Raw genomic sequence first — 12,986 nt, forward strand, 5'->3', positions numbered from 1 at the left:
GGATGGATGGATGGATGGATGGATGGATGGATGGATGGATGGATGGATGGATGGATGGATGGATGGATGGATGATAGATAGATAGATAGATAGATAGATAGATAGATAGATAGATAGATAGATAGATAGATAGATAGATAGATAGATAGATAGATAGATAGATAGATAGATAGATAGATAGATAGATAGATAGATAGATAGATAGATAGATAGATTGATAGATAGATAGATAGATAGATAGATAGATAGATAGATAGATAGATAGATAGATAGATAGATAGATAGATAGATAGATAGATAGATAGATAGATAGATAGATCGATCGATCGATCGATTTGAAATAATTTTTGAAATAATTCAAATTAATGTATTTTCTGTGCAGCTGCGTAACTGTTGATTGATGGTTTTTAATAGTTATAATGAAACATACCATTTATTCACTTTCAGTTAGTTAATAGCAATAATTATGTCTGTCAACTTGAGATCATACTGTCATGTGATTGTGAATGAACGACTCCATGAGAAAATATATAAAGTGAATAATCAGAATATGAACAGTAAGGGTTAAAAAGGGAGAAATACACAACAAACTGTCACTTTCCTTTCTCCCTCCCTCCCTCCCTCCTACCTTCCTTCCATCCTTCTTCCTCCGTCCTTTCTCCTTTCCTTTCCTTTCCTTCCTTCCTCCCGTCCTTCCTCCCTTCATTCCTTCCTCTCTCCTTTCCTTCCTCTCTCCTTTCCTTCCTTCTTCCTCCCGTCCTTCCTCCCTTCATTCCTCCTTCCCTTCATTCCTTCCTCTCTCCTTTCCTTCCTCTCTCCTTTCCTTCCTTCTTCCTCCCGTCCTTTCATTCCTTCTTCCCTACCTTCTTCCTCCCGTCCTTCCTCCTTCCTTTCTTCCCTCCTTCCTTCTTCCTCCCTTCCTTCCTCCTTTCCTTCCTCCTTCATTCCTCCTTTCCTTCCTCCTTCATTCCTTCTTTCCTTCCTTCTTCCCTCCTTCCTCCTTTCCTTCTTCCTCCCTTCCTTCCTCCTTTCCTTCCCAGGAAATATTTCATAAAGATGTACTGTTGTGCAGATGAACGACTCCATGAGAAAATATATAAAATGAATGATCAGAATATGAACAGTAAGGGTTAAAAAGGGAGAAATACACAACATACTCCCCCCCCCCTCCCCGCCCCCCGCCCCCCCGCCCCCCTCCCCCATTTAACTACATACATTGTGTCAGGTGTGAAGCATCCATTGTTGAAAGAACGACCACCCTGTTGGAGGAGGGAGCGCAGATATGTAGGTTATTCAAGCTTGAGCACTTCTGTCACAATAGATAACCTCGCTCTGAAAGCCTGTGTCACATCGTTCTCATGATGAGGGCAACGGTCGCCCCTCCACATGAATAAAGCCCCCCCCCCCCTTCTTAGACCGCTTTGCCATTATTTATTCCCCCCCTCCTACTTCTTTTCATCGACTTTTTAGTTTTAGTGTGATTTAAATTACAAAATAAGAGCACTTGTAAAAGAAGAAAGCAAGAGGAAGGATATTACATACAAAAAAAAAACTAGTTAAACTAAGAGAAAGGTTTTTAACTGAGACTTGAAAATGGAGACATAAAAAAAAGAAAAGGGTCCTCTCCTTCGTGTCGTCCTCCGGGTCAAATTGACCCCGTCTGTTTTGACTGTTCCTCCCTTCCTCCTTTCCTTCTTTCCTTCCTTCCTTCCGTCTGTCCTTCCTCCATCCTTCCATCTCTCTTTCTTCCCTTCCTTCTTTCTTTCCTTCCTCTCTCTTTCCTCACTTCCTTCCTCCATCCCCCTTCCTTCCTTCCTTCCTCCCTCCCTCCCCCTTCCTTCCTTCATTCCTTCCTTCCTTCCTTCCCTCCTTCCCTCCTTCCTTCCTTCCTTCCTTCCTTCCTTGACTCGAGGACAACAGGAGGGTTAATGTATGTTTGTTTGTTTTTCAGCTTGATGCTAAAACCTCCCTTCCTTCCCTCATTCCCTTCCATCTTTCCTTTCGTTTCCTGTCCTTCCTTCCTTCCTTCCTTCCTTCCTCCCTCCTTTCATTCCCTTTAGATCTACAGTACATGAAGTCTAAAGGATTTTATCACTTTTTAAAAATATATATCAATCAAATCTGAGCTTTTTTTAAAGAGTGGAGGAGAGAAAGAGAAAGTGGCACTCCAGCTTTTGCTTTTACCCCCCTACCACTCCTCCTAAAACCTCCCTTCCTTCCCTCATTCCCTTCCTTCCCTCATTCCCTTCCATCTTTACCTTCCTTTCCTTTCCTTCCTTCCTTCCTTCCTTCCTTCCTTCCTTCCTTCCTTCCTTCCTTCCTTCCTCCCTTCCTTCTTTCTTCTGTCCCTTCCTCCTTTCCTCTTTTCCTTTCTCCCTCCTATCTTCCTTCCTGCCTTCCTTCCTCCCTCCTTTCCTCCCTTCCTTCCTCCTCCCTTCCTCCCTCCTTTCATTCCCTTTAGATCTACAGTAGATGAAGTCTAAAGGATTTTATTAAATTTTTTAAAATATATATCAATCAAATCTGAGCTTTTTTAAAGAGTGGAGGAGAGAAAGTGGCCCCCCAGCTTTTGTTTTTACCCCCCCCCCCCCCCCCCCCCACCACTCCTCCTGAAACCCAGTTGGACTCGTACATAAATCTGCCTTGCTAATCCAGACTAATGAGCACCACAAGGACTTGAGTAAACATGTGAAAAAGGTCATTTGGCCTTCACGGCTGGCTGACTGCAGTGTGTGTGTTGGAGGGCTTTTGTGCGTCCACTGTAGTGGTTAGTGTTTGTGAAGTGGTTTTTGGTTAACTCTCTCGCTTCCTCTCTTTCTCTCTCCATCTCCTCTCTTTCTCTCTCCAGCTCGCTTGTTTTCCTGCAGGAACGAGCGCTACATATTTATTAGGAGTGTTAAAGTTAAAGTTTTTTTAACCCTCGTGTTGTCCTCGAGTCAAGGAAGGAAGAAGGAAGGGAAGGAGAAAGGAAGGAAAGGAGGAAGAAGGGAGGAAAGGAGAAAGGAAGGGAGGAAGAAGGGAGAAAAGGAGGAGGGAAGAAAGGGAAGCAGGGAGGAAGGGCGAAGGGAGGAAGAAGAAAGGAAAGGAGGGGAGGAAGAAGGGAGGGAGGAAGGGAGGAAGAAGAAAGGGAAGGAGGAAAGGAAGAGAAGAAGAAGGAAGGGAAGGAGGAAAGGAAGGGAGGAAGAAAGGGAGGAAGAAGGAAGTAAAGGAGGACAGAGGAAAGAAGGAAGGAGGGGAGGAAGAAGGAAGGAAGGGAATGAGGGATGAAGGGAAGGGAGGAAAGGAAAGGAGGAAGGAAGGGAGGAAGAAGAAAGGGAAGGAGGAAAGGAAGGGAAGAAGAAGGAAGGGAGGAAGAAGAAAGGGAAGGAGGAAAGGAAGGGAAGAAGAAGGAAAGGAAGGGAGGAAAGGAGGAAAGGAAAGAAGGAGGGAGGAATGAAGGGAGGAAAGAAAGAAAGGAAGGACAGAGCAAATAAAGAAGGAATGAAGGTAGGAGGAAAGAAGGGGGGGTTGAGGGAGGAGGGAAAGGAAAGGAAAGAAGGAGTGAGGCAGGAAGGAAGGACAGAGGAAAGGAAGGAAAGAAGGAACAGTTTTAACAGACGGGGTCAATTTGACCCGAGAGGACGACACAAAGGTTAAATATGAAAGTAATACCAAACCTACTCGATGTGAAATGGGTTTTTGCTTGAAGGTTATCACCCAGCCGTTAGTCACTTTTCAATACTCACAATTTCAAAATAAAAGTCTATCGCTTAACTTGGAAGGTATTCGGTTAGTAGCGGACATTGACAGAAACATTAAAAATGGCCTCCAGTCATATTTGATGACATAAGAAAAAAAATTCACACACATACACACACACACAGACACACACACACACACACACACACACACACACACTCACACTCACACATACACACACACTCACACACACTCACACACACATACACACACACACACACACAAAAGAAAACTTCAATTAACCTTTTTCCTTTTTTTTTCTCCTGCATTGGAAATATTCAGAATCTATAAATATGTAAATATATTTTTTTCATTTCAAAAGTTGAACTGCAGCAGCAGAAAAGATGTCTCCGACTTCACTGAGGAGTCCTTTGTGTCAGCGTGTCAGCGTGTGTGCTCCGCTGTATGAGCTCAATACTGGAACACGATCGGCACAAATTCTGCTCGTAGGTTTTAAAATGAGCTCAGAGAAACTTTTCTTCTTCAGCAGATGAAAGAAAACAAACTCTGTGCATTGGTCGTTCTGCTCAGAGAAGAGAAATAACTTCACACTAAAGGATTATTATTATTATTTAGATCATTCACACAGGGTTTTTATTTATTTATTTATTTTAGTATTTAGTATTTAAGTATTTTATTTAGTTATTACATTATATTTATTTTTTTATTTATTATTTTATTTGATGGATTATATTTATTATATATTTTACTATCATTACATAGCTAATTTAGTTATAATAATAATTTAGTTAATAATAATAATAATAATAATAATAATAATATATAAATAAATAAATAACCAAATTATTATTATTATTTAGATCATTCAAGCAGGGTATTTATTTATTTATTATTTATTTATTAGTATTTAGTATTTGTTTAGTATTTTATTTATTATTTATTATATTACATTATATTTATTTTTTAATTTGTTTTTATTTCTTTAGTTCTTTATTTGTTTATGTACTTATGTGCTTAGTTACTTATTTATTTATCTATTTATGTATTTATTTATTCATTCATTTATTTATTTTATTTATTATTTTATTTGATGGATTATATTTATTATATATTTTACTATCATTACATATCTAATTTAGTTATAATAATAATAATTTAGTTAATAATAATAATAATAATAATAATATTAAAATAAATAAATAACCAAATTATTATTTTTTTTTAAATTATTATTATTATTTTATTATTTATGCATCTATATTCATTATAATATGTATTTATTTTATTTCTTACGTATTATGTAGTTTTGGTATGTATATATTATTACTACTATTATTATTTTCTTACACAACAACAAAAATAATAATAATAATAATACATATTTTATTTAGTTATTAATTTAGTGTAGTATTTTATTTTTTATTTTATTTATTTTTATTTAGGAAGTAGGCAAAGTTTCTATAAAGGAGCCTTTAACCCTTCAGTTTATCTGAAAGTTTCAACATCAGCTAATTTTATCTTTAATATAAATCTTTAATGCATTATTAATATTTAGAAGTTATTACTGCAAAATCATGAGAAACAGATGCACTGAAAGAAGGGAACGTGCATAAAGATACTGGTAGTGATAACTGATGATGATGATGATGATGGAGAAGAAGAAGAAGAGCTTGTCTGTATTGCATCAGAACTGATATATATATTAATATCGTCATGGTTACGTTGTCTCCAGGTCGCCCAGACGTTCTACATCACCATCAAACCGGTGGACGACTCCCTTCCTCTGCTCCAGGTCCCCGGTATGAGGGTCCAGGAGGGAGTGAGGAAGACCATCACTGAATTTGAGCTGAAAGCCACCGATGCAGACACTGAGGTAACGACGCTGGCTACACATACCCCACCCCCCCCACCCCCCCCAAAAAAAAAAACCTCAATAAATGAATCTTTGATCCTCAGTGTACTCTATAAATTACATTTGTGATTATTCAAATGTCTTTTCTCCGTGTAGCAGCGTTTTCTGTGTGATTAGAGATTTCTTTAATTTCCCCAAATGTCTTTAACCCTCTCACACTGTTCATTTCCTTACTCATAATTATTCTCTACACCGATTCACATTCATAGATTCCCCGTCAGTCATTCATTCATAAATGTTTGATTAAAAGATTCAAAATCACTATTTTATGGTCCATGAGAAGATTTTATAGAATATGATGAATGCTGATTTTTACATTTTTTTTAATAATCACAGGTCAAATTTGTACATTTGCATACGTATATAAAAATGTGTATTAGCTGTGGGTCACAAAAAGGGTCCTCAGGTCAAGGAAGGAAGGAAGGAAGGGAGGGAGGGAGGAAGGAAGGAAGGAAGGGAGGGAGGGAGGGAGGGAGCAAAGAAGCATGGAAGGAATGAGGAGAGAAGGAAGGAAGGAAGGGAGGGAGCAAAGGAGTAAGGAGGGAGGGAGGAAAAGAGGAAGGAGGGAAGGAAGGAAGGAAGGAAAGGAGGAAGGAAAGAAGGGAGGGAGAAAGGAGGAAGGGAGGGAGGAAAAGAACAAGGAAGTAAGGAGAGAAGGAAGGATGGAAGGAATTGAGGAAAGAAGTATGGAAGGAAGGGAGGGAGCAAAGGAGTAAAGAGGGAGGAAGGAAGTAAGGAGAGAAGGAAGGAGGGAAGGAAGGAAGGGAGGAAGGAAGGAAAGGAGGAAGGAAATGAGGAAAGAAGAAAGGAAGGAAGGATGGAAGGAAGGGAGGAAAGAAGTATGGAAGGAGGAGGGAGCAAAGGAAGAGGGAAGGAGGGGAAGAGCGAATGAAAAATTAAAGATAAAGGAAGGAAGGAAGGAGGGAAGGAAGGAAGGAAGGAAGGAAGGAACAGTCAAAAGAGATGGGGTCAATTTGACCCGGGAGGACGACAGGAGGGTTAAACAGAGGAATAGTGGCAGCAGCAGGACATCGACTGCAAAAGAACTAAAAACAAAATCCTTTCACTCTAAAAACGCTGCTTCCTCCAGGCGGAGTCCATCGTCTTCAGCGTGGTCCAGGCTCCTCGCCACGGCACCATCGAGCGCACGAGCAACGGCCAGCACTACCGAGAGACCAGCAGCTTCACCATGGACGACGTCTACCAGAACCGCATCAGCTACAACCACGACGGCTCCAACTCGCTGAAGGACCGCTTCACCTTCACCGTGGCCGACAGCACCAACCACCTCTTCATGGTGGAGGAGGGGGGCAAGGAGGTAACGAAGGGGCGGGGGGGGGGGGGGGTAATGGGGTGATGGGGGTGATGGGGTGTGTGTGTGTGTGTGTTTGTGTGTGTGTGTGCCCTTTATGTGATGCAGAGGGGTGAATCAGCAGAGAGTGTGTGCGTGTGTGTTCTTGTATTTCTACCATTGTGAGGACCAAGCTCAGTCACACACCTGCAGAGGGACATTTCTTTAGAAACTAATTAAAACTAAAACTATTTTTTTTTAAATGCTGCTCAGATATTTTTGTGTTTTTATTAAAGACAGTAGAGAGGAGACATGAAGTCAGTCAGTGGGTGGGGGACGGTGTGTGTGTGTGTGTGTGTGTGTGTGTGTGTTTTCTTCCGTTCTTCCATCCATCTTTCCTTCCTCCCTTTCTTCCTTCTGACTTTTCTTCCTTCTGTCCTTCCTCCCTTTCTTCCTTCTGACTTTCCTTCATTCTGTCCGTCTTTTCTTCCTTTCTTCCTTCCTCCTTTCCTTCCTTCCTTCCTCCCTCTTTTCCTCCTCCTTCCTTCCTTTCCTTCCTTTCTTCCCTCCTTCCTTCCTCCATTCTGTCCGTCCTTCCTTCCTTTCTTTCTTCCTTCCCTCTTTTCTTCTCTCCTTCTTTCCATCTTTCCTTCCTCCCTTTCTTCCATCCATGTGTCTATGTGCGTGTGTCTATGTGTGTGTGTGTCTGTCTACGTGTGTGTGTGTGTCTGTCTACGTGTGTGTCTACGTGTGTGTGTGTGTCTTACCTTCAGCTTTATGGTGGTAGTTACAAGCGAGCCTCGGGGTGAATTGACTCCTCAGCTTGTCAAATCCAGCCATCGCTCTCAGCCGTTCTCCACCGCCTGTCACCACTAATAGTCAGTATGATTACACCGAATGACGGCAGGCAGGTATTGATATCACCCAATCTCACACACACACACACACACACACACACACACACACACACATGAACATCTCAGGCTGCCGTTTATTATCTTTCCATCATCTGGAGACATTCAGGTTGATAGTCACACGTGTTCTCGGGGCGCTGTAGACGGGTTTGTGGCATTAACGCTGGCGGGGGTTTGAGGTCTGAGGTGAGTTTCCTCCCACTAGAGCTGCCCCGTGATTAAATAATGCATGAGCTCATATAACGCTCCTTTTGGATGAACACATCTCTCAAATGTAGGAAGGGAGAAAGAAAGGTAGGAAGGAAGGAAAGAAGGAAGGAAGGAAGGAAGGAAAAGAGGAAGAAGGAAACTGGGCGGCGGTAGGTTTACTACAGGAGGCCACTTCAAAGCATAGTGCTACAGCTAGAGGAGCCGTCTACGGGAGGGAAGGAAAGGAGGGAGGAAGGGAAGAGAAGACAGTTGGAAGGAAGAGAAGACTGGAAGGAATGAAGGAAGGAAGGAAGGAAAAGAAGACAAGAAGGAAGGGAGAAAGGAAGGTAGGAAGGACAGACAGAAGGGTGGAAAAGAGGGATAAGAAAGAAGAGAAGACCGGAGGGAAGGAAGGAAGGAAGGAAGGAAGGGAGGAAGGAAGGAAGGAAGGAAGGAAGGGAGGAAGGGAGGAAGAAAGGAAGAGCTAGAGCTGCCCCGTGATTAAATAATGCATGAGCTCATATAACGCTCCTTTTGGATGAACACATCTCTCAAATGGCACATGTCAAAGTTGGCCTTAGCAGCGTCTATATGCGATGACAGGCTGCTCTTTCTGTATTCCCTCGGACACAAAAAAAAAGAACTGTAATATCGGAGGAGTTTATCGGATTTAGCCTGCCGTCATTGTTTGGAAGGGAGGACGAATCAATAAGAGGGTAAAAGGGTTATCACTTTCTTTCTTTTTTTTTGACACTTGTATTAGGAGAGTTTTTCTTTTCATTGCATCAGTGTGGAAAGTGTTCAAAAGGTTCAAAGTCTAAGCGTCACCCCATCATATCCAGGATGCTGTTTGTGCAGCCAGATGTTGCTGTTGAATGTTTCAAACGTGGTATTTCAACGCTGTGAGCAACTCCTTTCCATTTAAAGCAGGGGTGGCAAACATGCGGCCCGTGGGCCAAAATCGGCCCACGTGTTGAAAATGAGTTTGACAATCCGAAAGACAGACTCAATAAAAACCAAACCATTGAATATCAGGAATGGCTAAAGGTGTGAAAACCATCACTCACACAGAGTCTTTGAACTTATCTAAATGTCACAACTCTTCTTTTTGCAGATCGTAACAGCCGCTCCGCAGAAGTTCAAGATCGATATTCTGCCGGTTGACGATGGCACCCCGCGTATTGTGACCAACTTGGGGCTGCAGTGGTTGGAGTACATGGACAACAAGGTACGAGTCTTCTTATTAAAGTCTCACTTCCTACCTAAACATCTTCCAGTACGCTCCTTCAGTCTTTGCTTTTGTTTCATGGTGACGTTTAACCATCACATACTGCTCATATTCAACACCGTCGCTCTAAGAATCTCCTCATAAAAAGTGTCTATACCAAATTTTGAACCACAGATGTGTTTAGAAAGCATCAATACTCGATCTGACTGATCAATAAATGTGATCACTGCTCTGTCCATCTGTCCGTCCATTAACCCAGCTGTCAATGTGCGTCAGTTCATCCATCCACCTACACTTCCATTAGATCATCTATCCATCGATCCGCTTACACTCCTCGTGCATCCATACACAATCTGCAGGTTAACGAACATGAGCTTTTCATGAAAAAGGAAAGGAGTAAGGAGGGAGGGAGGAAGGAAGGAAGGAAGGGAGGGAGGGAGGGAGGGAGGGAGGGAGGGAGGGAGGGAGGGAGGGAGGGAGGAAGGAAGGAAAGGAGTAAGGAGGGAGGAAGGAAGGAAGGAAGGAAGGAAGGATGGAAGGAAGGAAAGGAGTAAGGAGGGAGGGAGGAGGGAAGGAAGGATGGAAGGAAGGAAAGGAGTAAGGAGGGAGGGAGGAAGGAAGGAAGGAAGGAAGAAAGGAAGGAAGGAAAGGAGTGAGGAGGGAGGGAGGAAGGGAGGGAGGAAGGAAGGAAGGAAGGAAGGAAGGAAGGAAGGAAGGAAGGAAGGAAGGAAGGAAAGGAGTATAGCACCTTTACAAAAGTATAACATTTTAATTAATTTAATTAATTAAAATTAATTTAATATTTTCATTTTGCATTTTTGAGCCACTTTAGGAAAAGTCATCAAATTTCAAAATAAAAGACATTTGGGGTACGGCTCAAATTTGACCCAGAACAGCCTCAATGGACTAAAATATGTAGCACCTATAAAAAAAAGTATATTGGGCCATTTTGGGGCCATTTTAGGAGAAGTCTTCAAATTAAAATGTGTCTAATGTAACCTGAGCAGTATGTAAGGGTTAATAACTGTGAAGGAAGTGAGAAAGGACTTTTTTTCTCTTCCTAATTCAATACTTACCTCCCTCCTGTTCTCCACTCTCACTGAAAAGGTTGCAGACAGAAAGGAAACAATGAGCAGGAAACTACTCTTGAGAAACTCATTATTTTTCTAATAATGACTCCGAGAGGAATCCTGAGCCTCGTCTCACAGGAACACTTTTTAACCTTCCTGTCGTCCTCAAATTCACCCTGTCTGCTTTCACTCTTCCTTCCTTCCTTCCTTTCCTTCCTTCCTTTCCTTCCTCCCTTCCTTCCCTCTTTCGTGTTTCCTTCCTTCCTTCCTTCCTTCCTTCATTCCTTCCTTCTTTCCTCTGTCCTTCCTTCCTTTCCTTCCTCCCTTCCTTCCCTCTTTCTTACTCCCTTCCATCCTTCCTACCTCCTTTCCTTCCTTCTTCCTCCCTTTCATCCTTCCTTTGCTTCTTCCTTCCTTCCTTCTTCCTCCCTTTCATCCTTCCAGCTTTCCTTCCGTCCTTCCGTCCTTCCTTCCTTCCTTCCATCTTTCCTTCCTTTCTTTCCTTCCTTCCTCCCTCCCTCCTTTGCTTCTTTCTTCCTCCCTTCCATCCTTCTTTCCTCCTTTCCGTCCATCTGTCCATCTGTCCTTCCTTCCTTCCTTCCTTCCTTCCTCCCTTCCATCCTTCCTCCGTCCTTTGCTTCCTTCCTTCCCTCTTTCTTACTCCCTTCCATCCTTCCTTCCGTCTTTCCTTCCTTTTTCCTCCCTTTCATCATTCCAGCTTTCTTTCCTCCCTCCCTCCTTTGCTTCTTTCTTCCTCCCTTCCATCCTTCCTTCCTCCTTTCCTTCCATCCTTCCATCTTTCCATCCTTCCTTCCTCCTTTCCTTCTATCCTTCCATCTTTCCTTCCTTCCTTCCTCCCTTCCTTCCTTGACTCGAGGACAACAGGAGGGTTAAATGTGTGTTTTTCACTGACAGCAGTACTAAAGAGGAGAAAGCTGTGTCACTGTTTGTTCTCAGTGTGTAATTTACTTGCTCCCCCTGCTGGTTGAAACACGTCAGCACAATATAAGCTGCTGCTGTTTGAACTGTAAAAATGTCACTTCTGTCCATTAATCCTGAGTCTGTGCTGAGTTAACGCTGCAGGTAATTAAGTCCTGAATGTATTATCACTGAGGGAAAGCAGTTAAAATTATTATAAAACTCCTGAATCTGCTTCTAACAGCTGCACCAAACCACTGCTGCATGAACTCAACATCTTTATATTAAATATTGCAGTATGCATTGGTTTCTTCTTCTTCTTTTTATTCTTCTTCTTCTTCTTCTTCTTCTTCTTCTTCTCCTACTTCTCCTTCTCCTTCTTCTTCTTCTCCTGCTTCTAACTACTAAACTAAAACAAATTTTAAGATAAGATTAACTTTATTGTCCTGAAGGAAATTTGTCTTGGGCTAAAAGTGACAAATACAACTATACATAGAAACAATATAAGTAGTCAATGAGGCAGGCGAGTTGCATATTCTACATATTCCTAAATAAACATGGACATATTATAGATAAATTAAAGATAAAAGGTAAAAAATTACAATAACAGTACAACAAATAAGCTACATAAAAACATTCAAGGAACCCTATTTTAAAAAAGAAAATAAAAAAAAGTCCTTAACCTTCGTATCATCAAATTCATCCCGTCTGTTTTGACTGTTCCTTTTTTCCTCCCTCCCTACCTTCCTTCCTTCCTTCCTTTCCTTTCCTTCCTCCCTTCCTTCTTTCCTCCCTACCTTCCTTCCTTCTTTCCTCCCTGCCTTCCTTCCTTCTTCCTTTCCTTCCATACTCCTTTCCTCCCTTCCTTCCTCCTTTCCTTCATTCTTCCTCCCTTCCTTCCTTGACTCAAGGACAACAGGAGGGTTAAACATGAGAAATAATAATAATAACAATATTAATACATAGTAAGTGACATTTAAAAAACATAGTGTCTGTTTCCCTATGAAATATATATATATATATATATATATATTTAGGACTAAATTATTTCTATTTGAACATAGAGTAGTGTATATTTCTTAGTTTTAAGGACTGGTATCGACATTTGAGGCTCAGAAAATGATGAAAATTAGTAAGAATGTATAAATATGTCATTATAAAAATCAACAAATGCTCATTTTAATTAATTCCCTTCATTCAAACCTTTATTAAAGTCTTGAAAACATGAACATAGGGTAGTATATACGATGTTATGATGCCCAGAAAATGAAGAAAAATGATAAAAGTTGCTCATTTTTAAAATAATGAATTAATTCAAACCTCTATTAAACTCTTGGAAATGATTGAGATTGACCTCAATTGCAATTATATTAAGATACAGAGTTTAAAAACATGCAGACTGAAAGAGATGAAAGCAGCAGCAGAGTTTCTCTTTAGTGAAATAAAATGCTTCAGACGGGTTTAACTCAAGATTACACCCAAATATGAATCTCTGTGTCTGTAAATGTTTGCTTGGAAAATCTCTACAGACAAATTATATCTATAGAACTCAATTTATATCTTTATTAGGCCTCATTACAGGCAGAAAACACCTTCATTAATCATAGCTGGACCATTAATTCTAGTTTAACTCTCCTGTTGTCCTCGAGTCAAGGATGGAAGAGAGGAGGGAGGAAGGAAGGAAAGGAGGGAGGAAGGAAAGAAGGGAGGAAGGAAGGATGGAAAGGAGGAAGAAGGAAGGAGAGGAGGATGGAAGGGAGGAAAG

At 41.2% G+C, this 12,986-nt stretch overlaps 1 protein-coding gene across 1 annotated transcript in view; it reads left to right on the forward strand.

The window, feature by feature from the left end:
• The window catches only part of fras1 (Fraser extracellular matrix complex subunit 1), a 274,524-nt gene that overhangs the window by 223,117 nt on the left and 38,421 nt on the right, over positions 1–12,986 (forward strand). The window contains 4 exon segments of the mRNA XM_053325459.1: positions 3,689–3,702; positions 5,432–5,572; positions 6,702–6,929; positions 9,120–9,233. Of these exon segments, the coding sequence (XP_053181434.1) occupies positions 3,689–3,702; positions 5,432–5,572; positions 6,702–6,929; positions 9,120–9,233 (497 nt within the window).

The sequence above is a fragment of the Scomber japonicus genome, chromosome 9, assembly GCF_027409825.1.
Source record: "Scomber japonicus isolate fScoJap1 chromosome 9, fScoJap1.pri, whole genome shotgun sequence".
Taxonomy (NCBI): Eukaryota; Metazoa; Chordata; class Actinopteri; order Scombriformes; family Scombridae; genus Scomber; species Scomber japonicus.